At 23.5% G+C, this 27,791-nt stretch overlaps 2 protein-coding genes across 2 annotated transcripts; one reads left to right on the plus strand and one right to left on the minus strand.

The window, feature by feature from the left end:
* Positions 1-817: 817 nt before the first annotated feature.
* LOC145840258 (uncharacterized) lies at positions 818-7,326 on the minus strand. The gene is made up of 3 exons (XM_082947451.1): positions 6,979-7,326; positions 4,897-5,107; positions 818-2,077 (listed from the first exon to the last, which is right to left on the minus strand). The coding sequence occupies exons 1-3, from the start codon at positions 7,314-7,316 to the stop codon at positions 1,460-1,462; spliced, it is 1,167 nt and encodes a 388-aa protein (XP_082803577.1). The 5' UTR covers positions 7,317-7,326; the 3' UTR covers positions 818-1,459.
* Positions 7,327-20,820: 13,494 nt separating this feature from the next.
* LOC145840983 (uncharacterized) lies at positions 20,821-25,470 on the plus strand. Its single transcript, XM_082948343.1, has 5 exons — positions 20,821-20,891; positions 20,989-21,260; positions 24,007-24,211; positions 24,523-24,716; positions 25,303-25,470. Exons 1-5 carry the CDS (start codon positions 20,875-20,877, stop codon positions 25,389-25,391), a joined length of 777 nt encoding a protein of 258 aa, XP_082804469.1. The 5' UTR covers positions 20,821-20,874; the 3' UTR covers positions 25,392-25,470.
* The last annotated feature ends 2,321 nt before the right edge of the window (positions 25,471-27,791 follow it).

Raw genomic sequence — 27,791 nt, forward strand, 5'->3', positions numbered from 1 at the left:
GCTTTATTTGTTTTTCATTAATTATATATTTTTACTAGTACTGTTACCCTTGACCGTTACCCTTGGTAGGTATCTTTTTATTATTCTTATGTTAACTATTAATAATTTTTTCTTTTAACTATCTCTGTCACCTCTAACCCTTACCCTTGATCATTACCTTTGTGTTTAATTTTTTTAATATTTCAATTTATTGTTCTACCTTAATTGTTTTTTAAATAAATTTCCTTTTTATTTATTTTTTTACTATCGTGCAAAAGTTTTGTCGTGAATATTTGACCCGTCCCTACTAAACTCAGTTCAAATTTAATTGATACGTCACAATATTATGTATTTTGGTAACTTAAAAAAATTACCATTAATATTTTATTTATGCTCTGAGGATATGCGTTAAACATTGAAACAGTTATAAGCAATTTGAGAAATATTTTTTTTTTACAATGAATATTTATCTATTCAGTTTGTATTTATAACTTTGACATTTGTCAAATAAAAAAATGATTCCTAATATTTTTTACTTATGTGTGTTTAAACTTATAAAAATATTTTCAGATAAAACTTAGAATATTTTACTATGATAACTCACATTATAAGTTTTTTAAGGTTAATTTTGTTAAGATTATTATTTTTTAACTTATAATTTGAAAGTTTAAAATTTTTAAATGTTTTTATTACTTAAAATTTTTTTTAATTTTATCAAAATTTTCTGTCTTAAGAAAAAACTAGTTTAGCTCTTAACGTATGTTTTTTTAACTTGAAGATTTAAGCAAAAGATAAAACAATTAAAAAAACTTCATATAATAAATAAAAACATAAAAAAATGCAAAACGTTACTGTTACAAATTTTACAATACGAAAAACAGTAACACCCATGAAGAAGTGACAAGTTGAGAAAAAAAAGTGAAAAATTGACACCTTATTCTATTACAAGAGTATCATATCTGTACATAAATAATTATATAAAAATATTTCAACGAAACCTACAAACATTTTCTTAGCTTATTATTTTTGTTTGAAGTACTTTTGTATTTCTTCTTCAGCGAACAACTATTATATGTTATTTTTCATGACTTTAAGAAGAAATACAAAAGTGCTTCAAAAAAAAAAAGCAAAGCAATCATTTTTAAATTTTTTGATATGTTTTGTATACTTATGAAAGTAAAATTAAGACAAAAAGCCACAAAAAAACTGATGAGATGCTAGAACTATTAGAGAAACTACGCACTACATTATTGTTGCTATAAAGAATTATACAAAAGCTTTGTTTGTGTTGTGTTAGTTTCTTTTACTTTATTATGGTTTTAGATTAAGTTGTACAAACGAAAAATAAAGACAAAACTTTTTGTTTCTGTATGTTTAATTTTCGTTGTTCATTTAGTGAACTTTAATTTAAAAGTTTGTAGACTTACATGTAAAATATAAAATAAATTACAAAGTAGATCTCAATTTATAAAATAAAAGTTTAACCTATTTTACAAAATTCAGGATACTTTGGTTCATGGCAATTAAGGTAAGAGTACTTTTGTCGTTTTCCATCGCATTTACTGTCGCTGATGAAAAAAGTGTTTGCCTTCTCAGATCTTTCTGCGGCTGTTATACCAAACAAGCTGCCGTGCGTTAAAAACATGACGTCACATTCAGAGATGATAAAGTATTCCGCAAAAGTTTTAAGAATTCTTGACAGCAATAAACCATCGTTGGTATCTTTTGAACTTATGTCTGACATTACGTGTATTATTGAGTCGTCAAGAGAAGTAACGTCGTAATCAAATTCTCGTTTACTTCGCAAAAGCTCGTTAATGGTATTTTGCTTAACCTCATTAGCATCAGATGTTACAAATATACTTAAGTTTTTGTAGGCATTTAACCTTATGTACTGTTGCAAACATTTTACAAAGTTAATTTCGTCTCCCGGCGATAGAAATTGGTTGTAATCTCTTAAACCTGTTCTAATTACAACCGCAATCACATGGTTTAGTATTTTGTTTTTATCCAAACGGGAGTAATAGTTTTTCATGATTTCCTTAACTTGCGCTGAAGGTCTGACAAGACCATCGATGACGTTTTTTCCACGCATTTCCTAAATGTTAAAAATTATAATTATATTCTAATCAGTAGCTCAAAATACGTATTTGTTTAAAAAATCATGATGTGAATTGATCATTCTCCTTAAATTTAAGTCGAGAACTTTTATTGTTATCTATAAAGTAAGAAGTACATAAAAAATTATTCTACTAAAACATAAATTGCTTTTAGTTTCATACGTTATACAATGTTCATGTTTTAAACACGAAGAATTTTGTTTTGTGTTTAAGCACAAATTAAACCACAATCTAATTCTGTAAATTTGTATCTAGACATTAAACACGTGACATTTAAATTGAGGTGTTTTTAACACTTAAAATGAAAGTTTCTGTGAACCATGAAATAGAATTTTTTACAATTTTAATCATTTTGTTTGAAGAAACAAAAAGCTAAATGTATAGTTTTTAAAGATGTTCAAAAAATACAAATAAAATAAGTAGAATAAATAAAGATTGAGTTAAAATTTTCTTTCTATTTTTAGAACTAAACTAATGAGTAAATAACTATTCAAAATATATGTTTGAGCGTTTGCTAATAAAGAATTCTAGCGAAACAGGTTCACTGGAGTTTATAATAATAACAAATTTTAACAGTATTTCTTGAACTTCCTAGCACCGTTGGAGTGTGTTGACTTCTTAACATACAGGAATATGTGTTAGTGTAATAAAGAAAGAATACTTTTTAAGTTTGCTGTTACTAACTAATAGTATAACTATGAAATTAGTCTAGTAATTAAAAATTGAAAAACTAAAAGTAAGTTTAATAAAAGTAGTTTAACCTTTATAATAAGACTGAATTTAAACATTCAATACATAACTTAAATAGGTTTATTTTTAATTTCAAACTAAACTATAACTTACTTAAAAGAAAAAATAACAACTTATCGTAATGATAGAAATATAAAAGCTTTATTATTGTTTAATTGCTAAGTGTTATTAATAGAGTAAGTTTGAAGTTGTCTTATGGTTTAATATTTATAAGAGTTTTGTTTCAACAAACTTATAAATCACTATAATAAAAAAATTCAAGCTACAGTGTTAAAAGTATAAAACTTAAGTTTTAAAACATTAAAAAAAAATTAATATTTATTAAACTAGTACGAACAGTTATACTCTTAATGAATCGAAATTGGTTTAGAAAAAACTTGACTTACTAAATTTATAGTTTTTTTTTGTACGCACAATTTGTTTAAGTTCTATTACTAAAGAAAAAATAAATAGCTCATTATAAATCTAAAAATGCATAATCATCAATTGCATCAGTACAACAAATTTCACTATATTTTATCACTATAAAATAGTATATAAAGTTTGTTTTCAAAAGTAAAACCTTTAGCGGTTGATTTACAAGACATTTGAGGTAACATGAAGTTCTTCACTATTATCTGTAAAAGCTTTGTTAGAGGGTAGATAAGTACCATTACGTAAAACAAAAAAAAAATATTTTAGTTTACGTATCAACAACACAATGTGTGTAAGTTTCTTAAAGGCCTAGCCCCTTTTTCTTGTTTATACAAAACTCACCTAAAAAAGTGTATTAACTTGTATTATTTAATCAGTTTACTTCGTAAGCCTATAAAAGTACTTTTAAGAAACCCACAATTTTTGGATAGCTTATAACTTTTGTTTAAAAAACTTTCTATTGTTCGTCCTCGGTAAAAAAAATCTTTCATTCAGCTACTATTTTTTAATTTGATTTGTCTAAGTTGTTTTTAGTAATTATGTATAGAAACATTAAACTTTTGTCTAAAAAAGTGCTTACTTGTTACCAAAATTCCACTAAACTTTTCTTTTAGATGAATACTGAACAGAGCTTTAAAATTTTGAGAACCACTGACGTATATAGAACATGAACTAACCTTTTTTAATTCAAAATTGAACTATTATACTAAACTGCGGAGTGCTATTTTAAATAAATTACAATTTTAAGCAACAGGAAAACAGTAAAAAAACTGTTCAAACTCTGCAGCTCTGTAAGGTTTGAATTATAAAGTTTTGAAAAAAAAAATATCATTAAAAAAAAGAAACAAAAACATTGACATAAATAAAATATCTATCTACTTAAAGCACTAAAATATATCTGACAAAAGTTTTTAAACAAAATATGTTTACTTAGAATAACTAAAAAACACTACAAATGTATTTTTAGATGTTTGCAAAATCTAACTTAAAAAGTAAGTAGCTTGTAGTGCTTTATCTACGTCAACATTGTATAAACTTCATCTTTTATATTTTTTATTATGACTTATTTGCTGTTTTAAAAAGTGGTAGAAAATATTTTAGCTGTATAAATATAGCTTTTTTTTTGAAATCTATTTATTTAGATACTGCAACAAACCGATTATATCAAAGTTTATTTGCTTTAGTAATTTAAGAAACACTATCTAACGTTATTGCTACTTCTTCTAATAACTTATAGAGTTTATTTTTGAATGCATTTCAACTTAAATTTTTTAATCATGATATCTAAAAAATTCTTTAATCAGATGATAAAGGCAATCGAAACTATTAAACTTTCATTATCTATTAAATAATTTAGCAAACATATTTTGAAAATAAAATTATTGAAATATATAAAAAGATTGTATTAGAATTAAGATTTTGTGTTTTTCTTTCAATTCTTTAACTTGCAAAAACTTTTTAGTGTCAAAGATTTTTTAGACACAAAGAGAATTTTTTTTATACCTTTAATTCAAAATAATAAATAACCTTATAGAACTATAGTTAAAATACGAAACATTTTAAAGTACACAAAATTAATAAATTCATAAACAGATACTTAAAAGCTTATTTGTAAATAACTTTTTTTACTTACCAGTTTATTAAGTGAGTGTTTTTCCTGTAGCAAGAAATGTTGTTTTGTTAAATGACCTTTTATTAGATATTGATGCTCAGTTTTTTCGTTCAAACATAGTAGAGGTTTACCATTGTACAATTTGTCTTTTATTTGCTTGTATTTAAAATCAAATGGCAAATCTTTCAAAGCAATTGACCAATCGAACGGCTTCCAATTTATAAAAAATAGCCTGATTAGAGATTTTTTGTTAGATGTAAAAAAGTAAAACAACTTTTTATAACTTCATTACCTTAAGAATTATTAAGATAGAAAATATACCCTTTAAATTTGAGAGATAGTTTATACTTTATATCGATCACTTATAAAAATAAGTTTTAAATGTTTGAAATTTTGATTTAACAGCTGAAAAAAGAAACGTTAACTATTTTTTGAAAAATTAATCAGTCTTTTTCATTGAAATAGAAAAAATACTTAAATATGTATAAATACAGCTCAAATTATAGTAAAAAACAAATCAAAACAACGAAAACAGATGTTACTTATTTCATACATAACTAAAGTTTTAAGTTTTTAGTAGGTTATACCTATAGTTATATAAAAAGTAGGGAAAATGAAAGTTTAGTAATTACTCCTTTATTATAGCTTTAGATAAACTAATCTTAAATAAATAAAGCTTGGTTTACTTAAAAACTGATTTACTTGACATTAAAAATTAATATTAGTTTGAATTGACCTTTTTTTTATATCAAAAAAATTTCACATAGTAGTATTTATTCAGTCAAAATATTAAAAAAAAGAGTAAAAAGTAATTAAACTTTAGTTAAGAAATAAAAATAAAAAGTTTTTATCAATAAACTAACTACCATAAACATAGTATTTTACAATTAAAAATATTTAGATAGATTTAGAAAAAAAAATTGAAAAACTATGTTTTACTTCAAGATATTTTTTAGCTACAAACTCAGGCACAAAAATGTAATATTTTTCAGCGTAAAAAAAGACTTTATATAGAACTGACAAAAAAGGCATAGAAATATAATGACAAAAATATTGCGCACATTAGGTTTTTTTCAATGCTTTGAAATAATTTTTGGACTTTGCAAAAGAATCGTTTAAAAAAAATGAAAAAAAATTTATACTAAAACTGTAAAAATTTATACAAAACTAATAATAAATTTCGAACTTGCAAATATTTATTTTCTTTTACCATCATTAAATTCTAATACTACTTTTTTATACACAGTTCGAAAAAAAGTTTTAGAATTAATACATAATCTAAACAAAATTTTCTGTTTGTCTTAAATGTTTTATTAGTTTTTGAAATTTTTTAAGCTTAAGTCTTACTTAATAGTTATCATCTTGATAAACATATGTTTTATTGACTAGATCATTTTCTAATACAAAATATTAAATAGAGTAGAAATAAAAATCTTTATTACAAATAATTTTTAAATATCGATTTAGCTTAAATTTTAAGAGTTATTATACTTAAACATAGATTAATCCAACTAAAAACAATCGCTATTTATTACAAATAATTTATACATCAATTTCTACTTTCATGTTTTTTTATTTAAAACTAATTGCTAGAAAGTATAGCTTTTATTTACATATTTTTTACTTTTCTTGTCAATAAAAGGCTGTAGCCTAAAACGGAATGTAGTAATTAGTTTTAAAATGTACAATTAATCAAATAAAATGTCACAATTCTACTTGTACTTAGATTCAATAAGTTCGACTTCTGGACAAGTTACAAAATTAAATAAGCCTTTAATATGAAATCTATAGATATAAGTAAATTGTTTTAATATTTAAAAAATAAAGGTTTTAATATGAAACTTTCAAATTTTTTTTTGATATAATCATTGTAGCCGTAGATAGCAATCATTTTTTTTAAGATAATAAAAAAAAACAGAACTTACAAGTTTTGTAGTTTTAATGTTATTTGATGTTTAGCCAATTGTTTATTTAATTTATGATTAAATTAGTTGTTTCAATTTTCAAAGCTAGTTTGTTTCCACTAAAACCAAGAGTTTTAGGATTCAATAACTAAATAATGTTATATGTATTTAAAAAAAATTTAACAAATTAACTACAAACCTTCCAGTTTGAACACTTCTTTTGAAAGCAGCTTGTAGAGCACCTACAGAGTCACCGAAACCAGCGTTCGGTTCAAAAATTACAACTTTTTTGTTTTCGCAAGGTATTTCACTATACAACATTTTAGAATGCCAATCACTGTATTTTTCGATTATGTTTTCATACGTGACGTAATGTGTGTTGGTATAAGTTAAAAAAGGCTGCCACTCATTAGTTTTTTTGAACGCAAATTTTGCTTGATGTTCGTAAGATTCATCACAAAATGAATAGCTCTTATTAGGAGTCATTGATGACAAACAGAGTCGACAGAAACTCACCATTAAAAATTTATAAAACATTTTTGTTTTTAGAACTGCCAAAAATATTTAATTTTTTTTTTATAAACTTTATAAAAAACATTATATGGTAGCTATTACGGTTTTTCTTTTCAATGTCTTAACTCGATTAATAATATAGCTAGATTTTCTATACATTGGCCCGAGCAAAGAACTCATTTCAGCTTCATAAAATTAATGAAGTAAAAAAAAAAAAAAAAATTTTTGAAGTATCTTAGCTTAAAAGCTGTAAAACGAAATATTTAGTACATTTATTTTAATACTGGCTTGTAGTAATTTAAATTAAGCCTTAAATTGTTACAGTACTATTTTGTATTACGAATTTTTGTAAGCTTTACATAAGTTTGTTGTTGTGCTTAAAAATTATTTAAAAATTTTGAGTAATAACCTTGAAAATAATTCAAATACATGGCAATTAAAAAAATCAATTACTTTTCTGAAATATACTAAAAAAATATAATTGTTTTTCATAAAAATTTAAAAACTAACTTGTAAGTAAAAGAAAAACTTTATTTGTTTAAGGTAAAATAAAACAAAACTTTTAAAAGCTTGCAGTTATTTAATATTTATTGTTTAAGTATGTTTTTAAAAAAACTTAGCTTTCTAAATTTTCTTAAATAGTTCATACAAAAACAAAGAACTATAGAGCTTTGAAAGTTTTTTAATTGCTCTAAAAGTCTTAAAGTTATAGAAATTAATTTTTATCAAAATTTCATGATATCTAAAAAAATTAATAAATATCAAAAATAAAGTTACACATTTATCACATGCTTTTTATTTTTCCTTTACGTTTTCTTAGCGTAAAATCTAAGTATAAGTTCACATAATTTGCATGTATTTTCAAATAAACTTACATTTTTAATTAAATACAACACCAAAAAAAAACTAAACGTTGTATTAATTAAATTTATAAGGCTTTTCTCTCGAAAATTCTAACTTAAAAAAAAATTAAATAACATAATTCAAAACATATTAAATAAAACAAAAGCGTCAAAAATAATCACCATTAAAATAAATATAACTTGTAAATAAACATTAGCTTAAGAGTTACAAGAAGTATTTAATTAGGTTAAGATGAACGTAAAACTGTAAGTAAACTTGAATTTCAGAAAAAAAAATCTTTTTTTAATTATTTTAAATCAGAAAATTACTTAACAATAAATTGAATTTTTGTCTTTTGAGAAAGTACTTTTAAAATATAAAAGTTGAAAAAATAAAGGAAAAAGAGCATGAAGGAAATACCTAAATTGCGTCAAATTTTATAATTACAATTATATTTCCAAGAACAACGTTTAAATTCATACTTTTCCAAGTTTGATGCAAGAAAAACAGCTTTTTAACTTATACAACATAGGTATTTAAATACATAATTACAAAGTTGATCAAAATGAGTTTGTGGTAAAAATTTAAGAAGTTTAAAAAGAAACATTTTACTAACTAGAGTAAGAGTTACTAAACTTACTTATCGAACTTTTCCCTTGCTAATAGTTTGCCTACTTTTAAGAAACACAAAACATTTTAAGCAAAACAAAGTATCACTTGTAATCAACAAAAATGTGTAACAGCAAAGATTTAAAAACTTTAGTTGAAAAGTTTTTTTTATATAACGTCAAAATAAAAAAAACGTGATCAAAAGTATATTTTATGGAAACATTTTTATGAATATGATGTAAAAATATGCTGATAGATGTTTTTGGTTTTTTTTAATGTTGATGTCTTGTTTTATGTACAACAAAAACTAACTTATTAAACATATATCTATTCTTATAACATACTTTAAATTTGTTTCACAATATTTTTTAATTGATTCAGTTTTAACCTACTTTCTAAGTCAAATAAACATTTTCTTTGTTTAAATTTACATTTAAGTAGTTTGAAATTAAAAATCAAATTTTATGTAATTAAAACTTGAAATATTTGTTTACCTTTCATTTTGATAATTAGAGAGGTAAAATTGACTATGATTTTAAGCTAATTTTGTATAATAATCTTGATAACGTTCAAAGTTTTATAAAATTCATAAAACTAAAAATTAAAAATTACTTAAATGGTAATAAAAAATTTTGAAATATTGATTTATAATTATGAATAGAACATAATGATCTTTTTTTAGGATTTATTTATCTTCTTATTTAATTTTATAATATTTGACCATGTACAATTTTGAATTAGGTTACAAACAAGTAATCAAAAGTTAAATTCTTTTTTTATTTTTTTAAACGGAAATTGTTCAAAAAAAATAGTTGAGAAAAATCTCTAGATAAATTTTACAATTAAGACATAGCATTGGCTTAAACTAAAAAATAAACAAAATAATTTTTCTATTGTGCATATAATTTAAAGTTTAACATTAATATTTTAGCAATTGTTTTAGATAAAGCCGTTTAGTTTTTATATGGAACTTGAAAGTCATTTTCGTAAAAATAAATAAATCATGCTCAGCAAAATAACCTTAACATCAGTTGTTTATACTATAAATATTCATTTACTACTTCATAAAAATATTGATGCTGATACATTTTTAATTAAGTTTTAACGTTTATTTAATTTATCATTTGAAAACACAAAACCAAATTAAAGTCAAATTGAAAATAAAATACCTAATAAATATCACTACTAATAATTCATTATTATTAATGTTTTTAAGGTCAAGTTGATAAACACTGCTATTTGTCCAGCCAACAGCAAACAACATAAAAAAAATATAAAAAAAGTAAGTTTAACGAATTTGAACAAGTAATTTTTTAAATAAGAAACTGTAAGTATTTAAAATAACTCCTTTTTTAAATACTATTTTTAGATTTATTCAGAAGTTTTAGAAACATCAAACTAAACCAAAGTTAAATTTCTTATTAAGTTGACTTAAATTAATTTAATTTAATTATGTAAACCAAGTTTTTTTTTGAATTTTCAAGATCTAATTTCATTGAACTAGGTTTATATGTAATTTCAGCATTAAAAGTCTTTATACAAAAAGTATTAGTAGTGATTCATTTTAGTTTTTTAAATGTCACGTACTAAAAAAATACTAAAGAATAATAAAAACGTTTATATAGTATTTTTAACCAAATCTCGTTAATAAAACTTTTTCAGTGCATTTAAAAAATAAGTAATTAAAATATATGCTATGTAACTATATAATAACCCCTGCGGTTTTTTGACCTTTTTTTGAGCGTAGATTTCTTTATCGTGTTCGATAAACCAGTGGTCTTCGAGGTATTTAAAATTTGTGCACACTTAAATGTAATAAAACATTTAGTGCACCCCAAGTAAAATATTTAATTTCTATCATGTTACTTTGTTTTTTGTTAAACTAATTTTATAAAGAAAGAAAAATTGTCTAGTCATTTTTTAAAACAAACTATTTTAGAGTAAAATAAAGGTCAAGTTGTAATTGGAACTGCTGCCCGCGAAGATTTTTATTTTCTAAAGTTGGCCCTAGACTAGGGGTGGGCAACGTATGGCCCGTGGGCCGGATCCGGCCCCCGGAGTCAAAATGACAGACCCCCAAACCTTTTTTAAATTTAAACGGAATCCGGCCCGCGGACAAAATTTATCCGGCCCGTGAGTGGATGATCCGGCCCGCTAGGCATTGTCAAAATTTTTATGAAATCCTACAAGCCAATGTAAATATTACAAAATTTTTAGAAAACCTTTTTTAAATTATTTTCACAAAGTAAACTCTAAGACTTTAACCTGAAAACGTATTAAAAAATGGCTTTTAAGTTTTATAGTAATAAAAACACTCCTTTGTTATAATCTCTTTTCCTGTTTTAAGTCAGTTGAATTAATTCTTTCTCAAATTATCCAAAAAATATGTTTGTTGAACTAACTTTGATGATCATAATGATTTTCATAAAAAATGACATGTAAAAAATTAATATCTTTCCCAGATGTGTAGTGAGTTGTTCTTATAAATGTTAAGAAAAGTAATTTTTAATAACATTGACACCTACTTTTAGTAAAATTGCTCAACTTTACATTTAAGTAGAATATTTCAAGTAAAGACTACAGTTTGCACTTTTTTCTGCTATTGATATTTTAATTAAGGAATTTTTGATTAAATTAATGTTTAAGTTTAATGATGATCAGCTGATCACATTATTTCAAAGCAATATCTCATTAACTTTAAGTATGATTTGGTTAGGAAATTTATTTGTGTATGTTTGTAATAACGGTTTACAATCTAACAAAATTTTGAATGAATCTTTATAAGTTTTCTTAAATAAAAAGAAAGTAGTTTAATATTGGAATGTTAGTTAACTTCTGAATAATCTTATTAATGTAGCCTCGAGCCAAGGATTACCAAAATTAGTTAATTTCGAATAGTTAAATTTTTTTAATGTTTTAGTTTGAAATCTTAGGCTCGAGTAACTTAATTATTGTTTTTATAAAACTAACTAGTATTAGTTCGGTACAGAGTTGTAATAAATACAAAATTATGAGTACTTGATAAAAATTAACTTAAAGTTTTATACTTGAGAACCTTGGTAATTAATAAATTGATTCAAAATTTTAAAACACCAGATCAATTAGCATCCAGCCGGATCCAAGTCTTTTGTAGTTAGTTCTATTCGGGTACTAACCTTGTCTAAAATTAGTATTTAGCCGGATCCGGATAACATTTTTGAATAAAGATCCGGATCTAAAAAAGGATCCAACTGAATCCGGTAGATCACTTACTCGAAACGCTCCGGCCCGCTGAGGACTAATTTTTTTTGGATCCGGCCCGTCAATTATTTACGTTGCCCACCCCTACCCTAGACTAACAAATGCCTGCTAATCTAAAATTAGTTAATGCATTTTTATCAGAAATAAATATTTTTTTCAAAAGTTTTATTTTAGTAAGACTTGTATAAATTTAAGAAAAATTGCACAAAAAATAAACGAAACAAAAAAAATTATCAAAAAAAGTTTGTAAAATAAATTACTTATGACGTAAACCTGAAGCAATTAGAGTAAGCTACTTTTCGTTATAATAAGTTGTTTTGTTTAAGATATAACTTCTTTGATTGGTAGTCGGACCAAAAAAACTTCAACTGAGCAAAAGGTCAAAAACAGAAATTTTTACCAAGTTTCAAGAGAAAGAAAGATATGGAAAAAACTAAACAAAGTAAGTATTCAGCTTTATACATACTAGTTTTAATGCTTCTTTTCATATACAGTTTTTTTTACATTCAATGAACAACTTTTTAATGAAGCAAATAGATGTTTAGCTTTTATAAAGCAAGTCTAAATCTAGCTTTGTGCTGTACATTTTACCGATTTAAACGGCTCCAACTTGAAGATTTTGAGTTTATCTAGTCTTACCCAAAATAAGGATAATTTGATTTAAATTTTAAAATTTTAATAAAAAGAAGATAAGAAAACTATTTATGACAAAAAATGTTTGAAAAATCCTAGTTGTGCAAAAACTATAGTAATAAGCTTAAATTCTAAACTCCTATGTATAATTACATAAAAAAAGATGCTAAACTTTTTTATAATGTTGACAGTTTATTTTTATATAACCTACATTTTTAAAGTTCAAATATATTTTTTTGGTAAAATTTGTTTTAAAATCGTCTTAAGGATAAAATAATAAAGTGTAACGTTACAACATAGAAATTTCTAACGAGATATCGTAGATTTAATGATCTAATATTTTGATAAAAATATTTCAACAGTATTAATTTATAAATGATCAGCCCACAAAATATACTTAATTAATATTAGTTGTAAATTTCTAATTGTTTTTTTTTTGTAATATTAACTACAACTATAGATTAACTTCATAAAAGGAATCTAACTATCATTGAATTTATAGTAAACTCTTAAATAAAAGTTATTAATGTTCGCTTTCTTACAAAGTTATAATGTTACATAGAGATAATGTGTTTAAAGTATTTAAGTATAGTATAAGCTCCTACATACTTAATTGTTAAAATTAAGTAGTAATGAGTAATAAGAAGTTTACAGAAGATATATCAAAATGAAAATAAACCGAAAAATGTGTTACTGAACTTTTAACTAGGCTTTGTCGAGTTCTTGCTTAATTCTGGATTTACTGCAAAAAAAATCTAAATTTAAATCAGTTAAAAAAGTAGAAGAAAAACAAAAGTTTGTTGCAGATATGAAGTATAAAAAAATATTACAAACAAGAATTGTTAACGATACGCATTACAAAGTTAAGAAGATTTTGTATGTATGTAAAAGTAGTTAAAAAATTTGGTTTATACGAGGTATTGGATTAAGTTCTAGGAAAACAATTTTGAGTAAAACTTTGTACTCACGAAGCCTTTAAAATTATTTGAAAAGGTTGATTGTTTTAGAAGTGAAAGGATAATATTAAGAAAAAAGAAAAGTTTAATATTCTAAAATGATAGAAAAACGAAATCATCTTGAAGCTTGTTTGAGCGGATAAAAAAAAAAAACTAAAACAATGAAGTTGAAAGAAAAAATTATCTCTAGTTAGTTACTGTATTATTAATTTTGATGTTTTTCTTAAACACTTTCAGATTAAAAAGTAGAGTCGATAGGTTTTTTTTATTCATAAAATACCTAACTTTAGATAACTAAATTAAAAAATATTTAACACAGACAAAATTATTTATTCGAAGATTAAACTTAAGAAGACATTATTTATCTTAAAAAAAAGTAAACTTATATAAAAAGATATATTTAATATTAAACTTCACTTCTAAAAAACAGAAAACAGTTAGTAATTTTAACAATATCTATATCGATTATTTTTAATGGACACATGTATATACCTACTTTAGCTTCTAATCTTTACTTACAGTATTTATTTTTTTATAGAGCTCTGTTAAAGTGTGTTAATCCGTTAACACACAGAAACATGTGCTAGTGTAATAAAAGAAGGATACTGTATAACTTGTTATTATTATACCTCAAACAATTCATTTTTGCAACTGATGTAATCATTGTTTTGGTTGAAGTTGTTTTTTGTTATTTTATAGTGAATCTTCAAATTTCTTTTATACCAAACAATAATTTTTATTTGAGTTTTCATAAATATAAAAATATTCAAGCCATTAGAATCTAAAAGCCTATACATGTTTTAAATTACAAACACTGTCTTATTTTAACACTTTTCATATAACTTTTTATTCTATTTTTCTTTAATTATTATATTTTTGCAGTATTTATTTGGCAAAAAAAATTTTCATTAATTTTCTAAACAGGTTATAATGTTAAAAAGGGATGTAATGTAAAAAACTTTATAAGCTTCTTTTTCATAACAATTACTAAAACGTAGAAACAAAGTAATTAATGAGTAAAAAGAAGTTTACAGAAACTTTATCAAAAAGTACATGAACGAAGATCAAACTTAATAAAGTTGAAGTGAGACTCTGTTGAGTACTTTTTGTATTCAAGAATTACTACCAAAAGTAAACTTTTTAAATTAAAAGTATGAAAGAATGCTAAAGAAAACAAAGAAAAATAAAGTTTTTCTACACGACAAAGATGCTTAAAAAATGTAAACTAAAAATAAATAAAGTTTCTGTGTGGATCTAATACTAAATAGAGATTTTAATTCTGACCAAATTTTTGAACTTTTTGGAATATGAAATTGGACAAAAAGAAAAAGTATGAGAAACTGAGCTTGAAAACTTTAAAATTTAAAATTTTATTGATCCTAGTAAAGAAAAAAAGGAAACTTAATTAATATGAAAATATTCGAAAAACGAATTTAACTTAAAATCTTTTTATGCAAAGTAAAAAAAAGATATTGATTGACGAAAATTTTACAAAAAATTTTAACTAAATTAGTTATTTTATTGTGTATTGAAAAGTTTTCATGTGAAAATAATGTTTAGATTAAAGAGATAAGGCTGATATTTTTTTTTTATAAACAATGTTGTATAAAAAGCACTTTTGTTTTATGCATGTTTAGGTTTTTAATTACTCAAATCGTGCCTAATATTATGAAATAATTAAGTCTAGAAATCTACTTCTATTTGAAGTATATATAATTTCTTCAACGACAAAAAAATCACTTAAAATATTTGATCTAAGGACCTAGTGCACAAAGAATCTTTTGGTTACGAGTCGCATGCTACGGATACCTTTTAACGTAATGACCAGTCCTCAAAACAAATGTAAGGAATACAAAAGTCATGCTAATGATAAAAGTTACAACTGAAAATAAAGATCAAATCATTTTCAAAGAAATGATGAAACAAAAATTTTAGAGCACCTGAAACTAAGTTAGTTTTTTTATTTATACTAGCTATTTTTGGTATATATACATTTTTATTTTCAACAAGCAACGTTTTGATGGTTTTTTTCATGAATTTGCTAATATTTAGTATTGTAATGTGAATGTTTAGTTTCTACAATCTTTAAACTTACCTTTTAGATAAAAACTAGTTGTCAATTTTATACATTCTAAATTTCAATTTATTGATATTGATTTTTAAAGACTTTTGAATCTAAAAGGTTAATTATGTTAAAATTTATTAAAACCTTCCTTAAATTTTAACCAAATATAAATGAAGTTCTAACAGTTGTAAAAGCGATCAGTAAATTTCAAATTTCAGTTATTTTCATACGAAACTTTTACGAATTTGTATTTGTAAGGTATCAAATTGTTTCTATTAGTATATTAGTTTATATAAAAAAATAAAGTATGTATAGTATAGTAACTTGCATAACAATATTTTTTGCTACATTGATCAGTGGCTTATTAGCAAAATTTTTACTAATATTTTAAGTGGTTTTACTTTGAATATTGTTTTAACACGTTAGAAAATATTTAAAAAAGGTAAAACTTCGAGGTTCTATGTATCGGTAGAGTTAATTTTTGAATTTTTCCACGCGTAAATTTAAAGAATTAACAGTTTTATAGAAATAGCACATATTTCCGCAAAAATTCGTGCCCCCCTAATTAAGTTTCGTGTACCCTAAACATTTTGTGACCCCCAAATGAAATTTTTTCTCACTAGTAAACACGGATGTACACCGTGAAGATCACTGCGACAAACTAATGAATATATAAAACTATACACAATGATTTAGATTTGAAATTGGCGTAACAAGTTAATTCTTATTGTCCACTGATAGCCTAAATTGTCCACTTTGTAAAACCCTGAGATATGCTTAAAAAGAGTTTCCAAATATTTTCAGCAGTTGTTAAAGAATTTTAAACTACTTTAGAATCGGTAGTACTTCTGAAATATCTCTGTGACTTCCAGTAACTTAAGGTATTTAAACTTTAAAAGCTTTGAGTAGGTTTTTTGTTTCCTTATTAAGTTATTTACGCGGTTGCCCATTGTATACACATTACACATTGACTATTTTCTCTTTTTACTTTATTAAAACTAAAATTGCGATGTGACCTAAATTGAAAATTTCTAAAGTTGAACAAATACGACAAAGTTTATTAAGTGACTGGAGTGCGGTGATATTGAAATGTTCAGTATTGTAGCAGTATTTTGTAATCAGTTAGCTCAGAAGTAACATTAAATCAAGATAGTAAATGCTTGTAAACTTTTTATAAGGATTTTTTCATCGGATGCTTGAAGCTTACATTAACAACTTAAGCAACATGAGAGATCTACAACCGTACTGGTTTAGTTTCTAAGAAAATAAAACAGTAATTTGTATTTTTAATACGGTATACTAATAAATTTGTTAACTAAGATTTTTTTTTTAATAAATTATTTTATAGTTGATTCTTTTTTTACTTGATGTGAGAAACATCAAACTGTTTCAAATTCTAAAAAAACAGTGTATACCGACATAAAAAGGGTCGAAAAGACGCATAAAACTAGTTTTTAACTATGGTCATATACACGAAGTTTTATTTCTTTGGCGCTGTCTATGTTTGAGTACAATTAGATTTTTTGCATTAAACATAAGGTCTCTAAAGTTTGTTTTGTTTATGTATAAAATTCACTATATTGCTTTAATATCAGGATTACCTTTTCTTAATAATTACAGCTTTAAATGCCGGTGTTTTTAGTAAATTTGAAAATATTGTTGTAAAACTATAAACGATAATAAAAGTAAGATGTTTCTAGAACTTTTTTTATTAAGTGTTTTTTTTACGCTAGGATTTAGCGAAGAAACGGTATATAACACTATTTAAGCTTTGTTGTTGATGATATAGTTATCGATGTAACATATCTACTACACACTATGTGTTGTTTAATCTTGCTACTTAACAAATGGAAAATAAGCAAAAATTAAGAGTTCTTTAGTATAATATACTAAATATTAAAGTTTTTTAAAATAATTAATTTATTGATTTCTAACTGTATTCAACGCTAGTACAGACACAGATTGTTGAACAAAAAAAAAAGATGTAAATATACACGATTAGTAATTGATAAATTCTAGTCTATACTACACTTAAATACTTTAACAGACAGGTCTTATAAAGTTTTAAAGTTTTATATAGATTTATACTATCTGGTATGGACTAAAAACTCACTACTTTTGACTATAACTTATGTTGTTAAAATTAAAATGTCTTAATTAAAACAAAGTATATAAATCGTTTTATAAATTGCATTAGTTGTCTAAGACAGTGACTACTTGTTTTGCTAGTTGATTAAAGCGGCTTGCAAGTAATCTTTTGTACTTTAACCCGCTAACTGGGAAGTTTTTCCATGAAGTTCAGATCAATATTAAGCTTCTTCATTTCATTCTACCACTCATTCCAACAACTATTTATCAGAACCTAAACTAAACACGACAATTGTATTAATCTCTGCTTGTTTATGATATCCTAAGCAGCCTTCTAACAAAGCTCATACAGAAGATGCTTAATTTAAACTTTTCAGTTGCATAAGTTGTCGAGGGTTTTATTCAGTATAAAAGTGCACTTAAAAATACGTGTTTTACGCAAACATCTTGGTTTTTATAAAATTTTGAGTTCTTCAATACGCAACTGTATAGGCAATTAGATTTTAAATTGTTCCTACTATTTCTCTTTTATATTTATTAGACACAGTTTTTTATATTTTGTATACTTTAAGTATGCAAGCTTTTTTAGTGTTTTTGAATAGTTATTATCAGCATTATTTTCATTTACGCTTTCATCTATTACTATTATTAATCGTTTTTTTTTTATTGTTTGAAGTTTTTAGTTTAAACTTTATAATATACTTTAAATTGTAATTTTTTTTTGTTGGATCAACACCTAATGTATAGTCTGTATTTATTTACAAAACAGTACCAAAACTGTGTTCTATTGCAACATAATTTTTAGAACTTATTATAACCACTAATAGAAGTATGGAATGCTGATCTAGGAATAAATACTAATTAAAATTTAATTAAATGCGTTTTTAATGGTATTTTAAGTATAAAGTAAATACTTATAACTAATTTTTATTCATACACTAAAAAGTTTAAATATCTTAAAGGTTTGTAGCTTACAGCTTAAAACTAGTCGACCAACTTGATAAAGAAATAATTTTGTTTAAAGTCTTTAAAAACATTATAATAAAACTGTATTAAGCAAGCTAAATTTTTTAAAAGTAAACAAGAACAAAGATGTTGAGTAAATTATATATGTTTCAAACTATGTATTAAAGTTAAATAACTCTGAATCAAATATGTTATTTTTAAAACTTAGTATGAAGCACAATTGAGCAGGAAAAGATACTGTTTTACAATTTTTCTATTAAAGTTCTATCGTTAGTACAAACTATTGATTTTAAAAAACATTTTTTTTCAATTATGAAACAATACTTAACCCTGTAAAGGTGTTTTTAAGGGGTACTAGTAAAAGCTGTGCATCATATTGTAAAAATAACTAAATAATATTCTTCAGTTATTGCGCTATTAAGTAAATAAACACTTTGCCTAGGCAAAACGTTTTGCGAAATAATTAGAATAATTTCAAGTAAATAAAACAACCTTTAAATAAATAGTTCTAAACTACAGTTTAATTTACTAAACGTGTACAAATACTTTGTATTAAAAAAAATCCAAATTAAAAGTTAAACTACAACTTCACTACTTTAGTTATATTTATACTCTTTAATGGACAACTTTTAAATATATCTACTAAAAAACGAAAAAGAAAGTTTTTTTTTTCAAAGGGAGTGCGAAAAATATTAAATTTACTTAGTTTAATTTGTTTTAATTAATTTACTAGATAAAAATACCACAATTGCATCAGATCGTTTGAAATAAAAGTTCGTTAAAAATAACAGTTTTAACATCTTTATAATATATAACATGTTTTTTTAACTTTTACCTGCTCCATTACTCCACCTTACGTGAAGCCCCTTTAAGATAACTAAACATTTAAAAAAAATTTGTAGCTATAATATATTATTTATTATTAATATAATTTAGCTACAAAATTGTAGAGAACATAAAAGTTTATTTTTCTATTAACCTTGTTTACATAAGTGATTTAAGAATAAGAAGATGTATCAAAAAATTAATACATAACAACATTCAATTAAGTGAGCATTTTAAAATTAAGTTTTGTTTACTAATGTAGTTTACTTTTAATGACATATATTACAAATTGTGATTATTAGATCTTGAAGTTTCTATGTAATATGAAGAAAATAAGGAAGTAGTTAAAAGTATATAAACCTAGAACTTTTAAGTATAAAAATTACTATGAACTTTTAATTTATAGTTAGTTTAACTTTGTTTTAACTTCTAAACTTTTTTTAACCAAGTTTATTTAAAATTTCGAAAAAAGTTGTGAATAAATAGTTTAGATATTCACATAAATAAAATTGGCAACATTTGTGTATTTTGTTTTACTAAAAAATAAGTAAAACTAATTTATAACTTGAGCAAACAAAACTAGTTTGAGAGAGAAAATTAAAAAAAAAAAACGTTTACTAATACCTTTTATAATCGCAGCAGCATACTACAGCTATTTAGTTGGGTTTAAAACAGGTTACTAGTTATTTAAGCTTTTATCTTACTTAAAAATTCAATTTTTTGAAGTTAGAATAGTTTAATTTATTATAACTTTAGAGAATTTAAGTTTATTAAAGTTTTATAGTTTTTTTAACTTTTAACTTACTTAAAAACTTTGATAATTGATATTTAATACTATCATATTGCAACAATTGAAATTTATTTAGCATGTTCTTAATATCTGCTATAATAAAAAAGTTTCAAAATGTCTAGTATTTTTAATTTAAAGAGCATTTTTTAGTAAAAGTAAACTTATCGTTGTAAAGGCTTTTACGCATGTTTTTAAAACTAAGATACTTTCTGATTCGTTGTTGATAAATAAATACTGTTTAACAATCCAGTGATTTTTAATTTGAAATTCAAAACTAGCTAATGAATTTTCATGTCTACGTGCATTAGTTAATGGATACTAAATAAATATGATTATAGTCGTATAGTAAGTAACTTGCGTACTAACTGTATCATTACTTAGTGAAATGTTAATAATATAGATAACTAGTCTCAAATTGAACAAAATAACAAACGTTTTTCAAATATAAGCTCAGCATTATGTTTAACAAACAGTTTTTCTATATAAGAAAAAATCAAAATCGGCACCTTTGCAGAAAACATTAGAAAATAAAAGTAAAATCGTCAATAACTCAACACAAACATCTAAATGAGTGTACTATTTCCGTAAGTTACAAATTTCATTAAAAGTTACTAATAATTTAATCTAAATATTTCTTAGCTCTGAGTCGAAAATAAAAAGAAAACTTCAATGCTTTTACAGCTTAGGCAAGTTTAAAAAACACCAGTTTGCATATCACGATCGTAAACCAGGCACAATTTATACAAGTTCAATGAAATCACTAGCTGAACACAATAAAACAGAGGAAAGTTCAAAAATTAGTGTTTTGAAGTTAAAAAAACATGTTGATGTAACTAACGTAGTACAAAAAGATTGTTATTTAAAAGAACGTCCATACGTGTGTAAATTTGCTGGATGTGATAAAAGGTTCAAACTACTATCTCATCTCAAAGAACACATAAGAACTCATACTGGTACGGTTTATTATTTTTAAGAATTAAGTTATGTAAACTCAAGTTTAATTTAATCAAAAAATATTTATTTTTTGATTAGAAGTAGTTTATTTATAATAAAAATTATTTTAGCATCATCACTAAAAATGTACATAAAATGTTTATTTTTGCTTTGTACGATACGAGCGTTAACTTGGCTTGGTTGGATTTTTTAGTAATTCTTATTTTAAGCGAAATTTAAAACCAATATATTTCAATTTAATTTATGCTAACTTGGAACTTTATTTTTTATTCTAAAGAACGTTCTTTTGCTTAGCTTTTTACAACAATTTTCATCGAATTGGAGTTTTACTTTTGTAGTTGGGCCTATTTAAAAATTTAATGTTTCTTGCATTTTTTCACTTTGCAACGTTTTTCTCAAAGAATGTTTTTTTTTAACTTTTTTATTATTAACATACTTATTAAATTGAGTTTTAAGACGTTATTAATTTTTTTTTTCAAACAATTTTTTACATAACATATGCTTAAATAAATTTTTCAGAAAATTTCTAAATTTGCACAGTGTTGGTTCTTTTGTTACATGGTTTTATAGCAAAAGTAAATTATTTTTTCAATAAGTTTTATCTTTAACAGACTTATATAATTAAGTTTTATAACGTTATTATATTTTTTCCCAACTTATTATTATTTTTCAAATATATGACCCATTTAAGTTTTACCTAAATTCTTGGTATTTAATCAAGAAATACCTCAAATTACGTAAACAAAAAATTTGGTAAAACTTGTATTTGAAAAAAAAAAAATTTTTGGAGAAAAACGTTGCAAAGTGAAAAAATGCAAAAAAACGTTAAATTTTTAAAGGGGCCCCACTACAAAAGTAAAACCCCAATTCGATGAAAATTATTGTGAAAAGCTAAGCAAAAGAACGTTCTTTAGAATAAAAATAAAGGTTCAAGTTAGCATTAAAGAAATTGAAAATAGTTGGTTTTAAATTTGGTTAAAATAAAAATTACAAAATAATCCATTCAAGCCGTGTTGTTTTGACTGGTTTCCTGTTTCCTGTGAACCCCCTGAAAAAAAAAAGATAAAAAGATTCTTAGATTACTACTAAAAACGTTGTTTATTGACTTTGTTTCAGTTATTTGATAAACTTTGAATGATGAATGTTGAATTTATAACACTGAAAGATTATAAGTTTCCGTAACAAGAAATGCTCGTTTTTGCCCAGCTGAAATATATTTCAAATAAAATTTTTAATTTGACGTGATAATAGATAAAAGTTTTAAAGTAGCATTTTTTTCTGAAAAACTTTTTACTAGGATGCTCTTAGTTACCATTATAAGTTGTTACTTGGTGTAAATAATTTTTTATTAAGTATTGTTTTTCAACTAGTAAGTACAATTTTACTTAAAAATGTCAAATATAATCACTATAGTTTTATTTTACTTAGTGATTGTATATAATAACTTTGTGTGAAGCTTTTAAACCTTGAAAAGTTTAAATTATTTGAAAAAATATATTTGTTATAAACAAATATATAAATGTCAATATTTTAAAATTTAAAAGAAAATTATATTAGAACTCCATCTATACTAACATTAAAATTAAAATTGAAATTCTCTTTATAAAAATTTATTTAAGTTTTAATTATTTTAATTAACTTTCAACTAGTATTTAAGTTATTTTATTTTTGTATATCTGTTGGCCACAAAGTTGACTTTTGAATTTGGAAATTTTCAAGTCAGAGAAATTTCAAAACCATCATTAGAGTCCCTGCACAATCAGGCAAACATTTCATTATAATTTTAAGATATTTTAATTTAATTGTATAAGTCTAAACATTTTTATCCCATTTTTATTTTTTAATAAAATAAACTTTATGTAACATATTTGTTTTAAATAACATATTTGAATTTTGATATAAAACTTGTAAGTTCATAATTTTTTTTTTCTGGTTCTTTTAGTTTTTATTTATCTAAATTTAATACAGTATAATAAATAAAAAAGTATATTATTTTCTATTACTAATTATGTTTTTTTTAAGCAGAAAACAGCATTTTAAACAGAGTTTTTCGGCTAAGTATTGCTTAGTATGCAAAATGCGTAGTTAACTGACAAAGCATACCAAAGAAATACGTACATAAGCGGCAAATTAAAAACAATAAAAAAACTGTGAACCCCCTATGAAAAATGTCTAGACACGCCTTTGGTTTAAACTAATAAATTTAATTTATAATGTATGTTAATGTATAGCAGTGTATGTATGATTTGGTTAACAAAAACCTTTTAAAATAATAAAACAAGTTTAGTTTTGAAGTAAACCTAATTTTACCTCTCATCATAAGTTACTAATTAGTCTAAGTTCTAAATACAACGTTTGTGTAACTGTTTAACAACTTAAACTTAGTTTTGATCTTTGAAACAAAATTATATTTTTTATATAATTATTACTATGAGTTAGACTCATATTAAGTTATTAGTAATCATAAAAAAAATTAAAAACGATTTTTTGTATTAACAGATCCTATTGTTTTATTTTTTTACTTTGAAACTATTTATTTTCGTTTTAAAACCACGTTTTTCATTTAATTTTTTAAGATGATGTAAACTAGAGTTGTTTAAATTTTGTTTTAAAATATATCTTTAAAACTTTATCAAAACTTTCATATAATTTATTCAATCTATAGACCAAGTGTAGTATAATAATAAAGTTATTTTTTGTTCTAAACAGTTTAAAAGTCAAAAGATTATATTTTACTTTTTAAAGGCGAAAAGCCATACAAGTGTAGATACTGCGATGCTAGATTTGCTCAAACAAGTAACTGTAAAACACACGAAAATACCCACACCAAAAGTGACGGGTTTAGATGCATGCTGTGCAACAAAAGAACACTCCGATTATCCGGGTTAATAAGACACATGAAAATCCATCATAACATTTTTATTAGTTCAACAGAAGCAAGAAACTTCTGGTAAGTTAACTTAATGTATCTTAAAATTTATTAAAAAACAATTAATCTGAAAAAACTATTTAAAGATACAGTTTAAATATAAATTTAAAAGATTAAACTGAAAATATACGTAAAAATGTTTTAGCAGTTTAGATTTAGTTATCTCTTTATAACTGAGCTAACATGTACTTAAACTTCATAAAAAAAAGTTGAGTTAACTTTAGAGTACTACAAATTTATCACGATATTACTAAAAAATATTTAAGACTTGTTTATTAATTGATGTTGTAATTTACTTGTACACTCGCTAAAATTTTTAACAATTTGTGTAGTAAAGTAAGGAGAATTCAGCAGCAGTCAAAAAAAAACTTATATGAACCTTACCAAAAGAATCACGTATTGAAAAAACCTGGAAATAGTTCAATGTTTATGATGTCACACGTTTGCAATGATTTATATCACATTAAAATTGACCATGAAAAAACTCATAAAACGATTTGTTGTACTGCCAAACATGTTTTTCCAAGTTAGATTTTTTTACTTGAAAACAGTTTTTTCATTTAAAGTTTTTAGCGATTGAGTGATAAAATTTTAAAGCACTGAAACAAGTTTTGTGTCCGCGAGTGAAAACATAATCAAAGTAAAAAATATTATGAAACCAAAAAAAAGAAGTATTAGTTGACGCAAACTTTAAAGACTATAAAATTTAAAAGTAAAAATAAGGTATAATAATAACAATGTTTACTAATTAGATGCATACTAAAGAACCTTTAACAGTTTTATATGTACAACAATTTATATTTAAGTAACGATTTTCTAGACTAAAAAGTATAGTTTACTTTATAAGAAAACGTTCTTGTTTACTTTAGAAAATATTGTTGTTAAACTAACACTTATTTGTTATATTTTATATTTATTATTTTTGTTTTTTGTTCAAGTTATTTATAATTTTTAATTTGTTACTAATAAACTTTAAAACTTTTAAAGTTTAAAACCCCAAAATAGGTCTTTTATCAAAAAAAAAAAATAAAAGAAAGTTAATAAAGTTAAGCTTAAAACATTTTATATTACTGTAAACATGATAAATTTTTTTTAATGTTATACTATTTTAGATACTACATACATTCCGGAACAAAAAGAACCTCTTGATTTGAGAGTTCATAAAATAAAAGTTAATACTACTGATGTACAAAAATCTTAAATGAATGAAAAAAAGCTACTAGAAAAGAAAAATCATAGAAACTGAAGAAACTTTCAATCTTAAAATAACACACATTATATTGAGCTAAATTATAAAGTTAAATTAAAAACTTTCGAAAAAATTTAAATTTAAATTTACCTAGTTACACGAGTCATCATTTTTACTTTGTAAAATTTTAATATAACGTACATAGTTTTTTTATCAGCTATTTTTTAAAATTGTTAGTAAATAGTAAATTTAATTTAAATGTTATCACAATATTATGAGATTTTACGTCGGTATTTAATAAAATATAAAAACAAATTATACACTAATCTTCCTTTATTCTACCAACATATGTTTCTGTCTGTCAAAGAATCAACACACTTCAACTGGGTTGTTAATGGGAAAGATAACTATTTTATTTAATTAAATATAGAAATTTTTAATTTTATGTTTACTGCATAGAATAATTAGAATAATCTTTTTACAGTAATACTAACGTCTATTTACTTTTTCTTCCATTCTTACTACTTTTTTAAAGCATAAAGCAGTATTTTTTTTAACTATTTTAATGTTAGACTTAAAGTACATAAATGGTTTACTTTTTTTAAGTATATATTTTTCCTTTTGATATATAACTACACTATTTTAAAAATTTCAGCTCTTAAATAAAGCTATTGGTTTTATTAAAATTTAATTAAAACATTTGACTTCGTTTTTATTTTTTAAATTTGTTAGAATTTTGTTGAGTTTCATTTTACATTAAGATAAAAGTTAAGGTTCAACATATACTTTAACAACAAGTAAGTTAGATAAAAAAAACTCTAATGATAACTTATTTAAAAACTAAGAAAAGTAAAAAAGCTTCATGCAAGCCTACAAAATTTAATTAATTCTGAGTTGTTTAATAGAAAATTTAAATAAGTCGTTTTATGTGTGTAAATTATTGTAAAAAAAAATATTAGTTAATAAGACTAAATTTACTATAAATTTGTTTTAACTTTTTTAAACAGTTTAATTAATAAAACTTAACCGCTTTGTTATTAATGATACAATACCTATAATGTTAAAATTAATATTAAAACAAATCTTTTTTTTTTAATTAGTACCAGCTTTATTTTATCTGAGAGAAAATTTCTTCATTTGTAAAAATTTTAAATAAAATGCTTTAAGTGTAAGTCTTACTAGAATAATATACTAAACATACAAAAATCTACGAAATTGGTTTAAAAGTATTGTTAATATTTATGTTTCAACTTGTTTGTTGTATGCTATAGTATCTGTCCTGGGCATGACGTTAAACTGTTCTGGTGTATGAATCGATAACCGAAAGGTTTTTTGTACACCAGGTCCTAGGACCAAACTTTTTGAGCGTTTTTTTTTGTCGTTCAATAAACAATATATAGGTTAAAAAAAGTTACTATAACATTTTATATTTCTAAAACGTTAGTAGTATATATCTAAGTCTAACTTATACTTTTCTGGAAAAAAAAACTTTTTTTATAAGCACGCATTTTGACAGCTGTATAAGTCGCTAAAATATTTATTCAAACATTAATTTTTATAAGAGCTTTACGTAAAGTATAGTTAAAAAAATTACTAATTTAATGTTAAAAACTACCGATCTAGAACGCTTGCTTAGAATGCTATTGTCTAAGATGATAGTTATAATATATACAGTTATAGTTCTTAAAATTTTGTTTAACTCTGTCATTTAAACTTATTTTGCTAAGACCTTAATTCCGACATAAACTCTAATTAAGCACTCAAAAACAAATATTTTATATGTGATATCCCTTTAAACCTAAACTTAAAAATGTACTACTTTAAACAAGTAGTGTAAATTTTGTTTATTCATTAAAAAAAGTAACCACTATAAACTGAAAAAAGAAATTGTAAATCGTCTACTGCCATGAAACGTGTTCCAGATTATTATTCTGTGATTTTGAAATAAATGTCTTTTTTAATTAGTCTTAATCTTCGGGTACATAATATTACTTTATTTACTTCTAAACAGTACAATTTATTTATCAAAAAAAAATAAAAACACTTTTCAATAATATTTACAAAGTATTCCAAAATCAACTATAATGTCAGAAAACCGTTAAATTACTTAATAAAAAGTGTCAACATTAGTTTAGTAAAAAAGTATTGATTACACAGTTTTAGTTGTTACTGCAACACTGAAATTGTCCAGAGAAATAATTAAACATTAAGCTTTATTGAAAAAACATGTAGAAGCAAAAAGAATTAATTAATTATAAAAAAGTCATTACAGTATTATTAAAGTAGTTAGTAAAAAACTTGAACAACAAAGTATTATCATAATTTAAAAACTGAATATAAGAAAAAAGTGTATAAAAGTTTTTTCAAAAGTTTGTTATAGAAATTTACAAACTTAAATAGCTTGAACTCCTT

The sequence above is a fragment of the Thalia democratica genome, chromosome 7 (assembly GCF_965202585.1).
Source record: "Thalia democratica chromosome 7, ktThaDemo2.hap1.1, whole genome shotgun sequence".
Classification (NCBI taxonomy): domain Eukaryota; kingdom Metazoa; phylum Chordata; class Thaliacea; order Salpida; family Salpidae; genus Thalia; species Thalia democratica.

Bases quoted from the DNA above. Each gene is read 5' to 3' on its own strand.
- LOC145840983 (XM_082948343.1), top strand. The intron at 21,261-24,006 runs GTACGGTTTATT...TACTTTTTAAAG, and splicing joins ACACATAAGAACTCATACTG to GCGAAAAGCCATACAAGTGT. The intron at 24,212-24,522 runs GTAAGTTAACTT...CAATTTGTGTAG, and splicing joins ACAGAAGCAAGAAACTTCTG to TAAAGTAAGGAGAATTCAGC.
- LOC145840258 (XM_082947451.1), bottom strand. From the start codon at position 7,316: ATGTTTTATAAATTTTTAATGGTGAGTTTCTGTCGACTCTGTTTGTCA. The intron at 5,108-6,978 runs GTTTGTAGTTAA...ATCTCTAATCAG, and splicing joins AGAAGTGTTCAAACTGGAAG to GCTATTTTTTATAAATTGGA. The intron at 2,078-4,896 runs GTAAGTAAAAAA...TTTAACATTTAG, and splicing joins AACACTCACTTAATAAACTG to GAAATGCGTGGAAAAAACGT.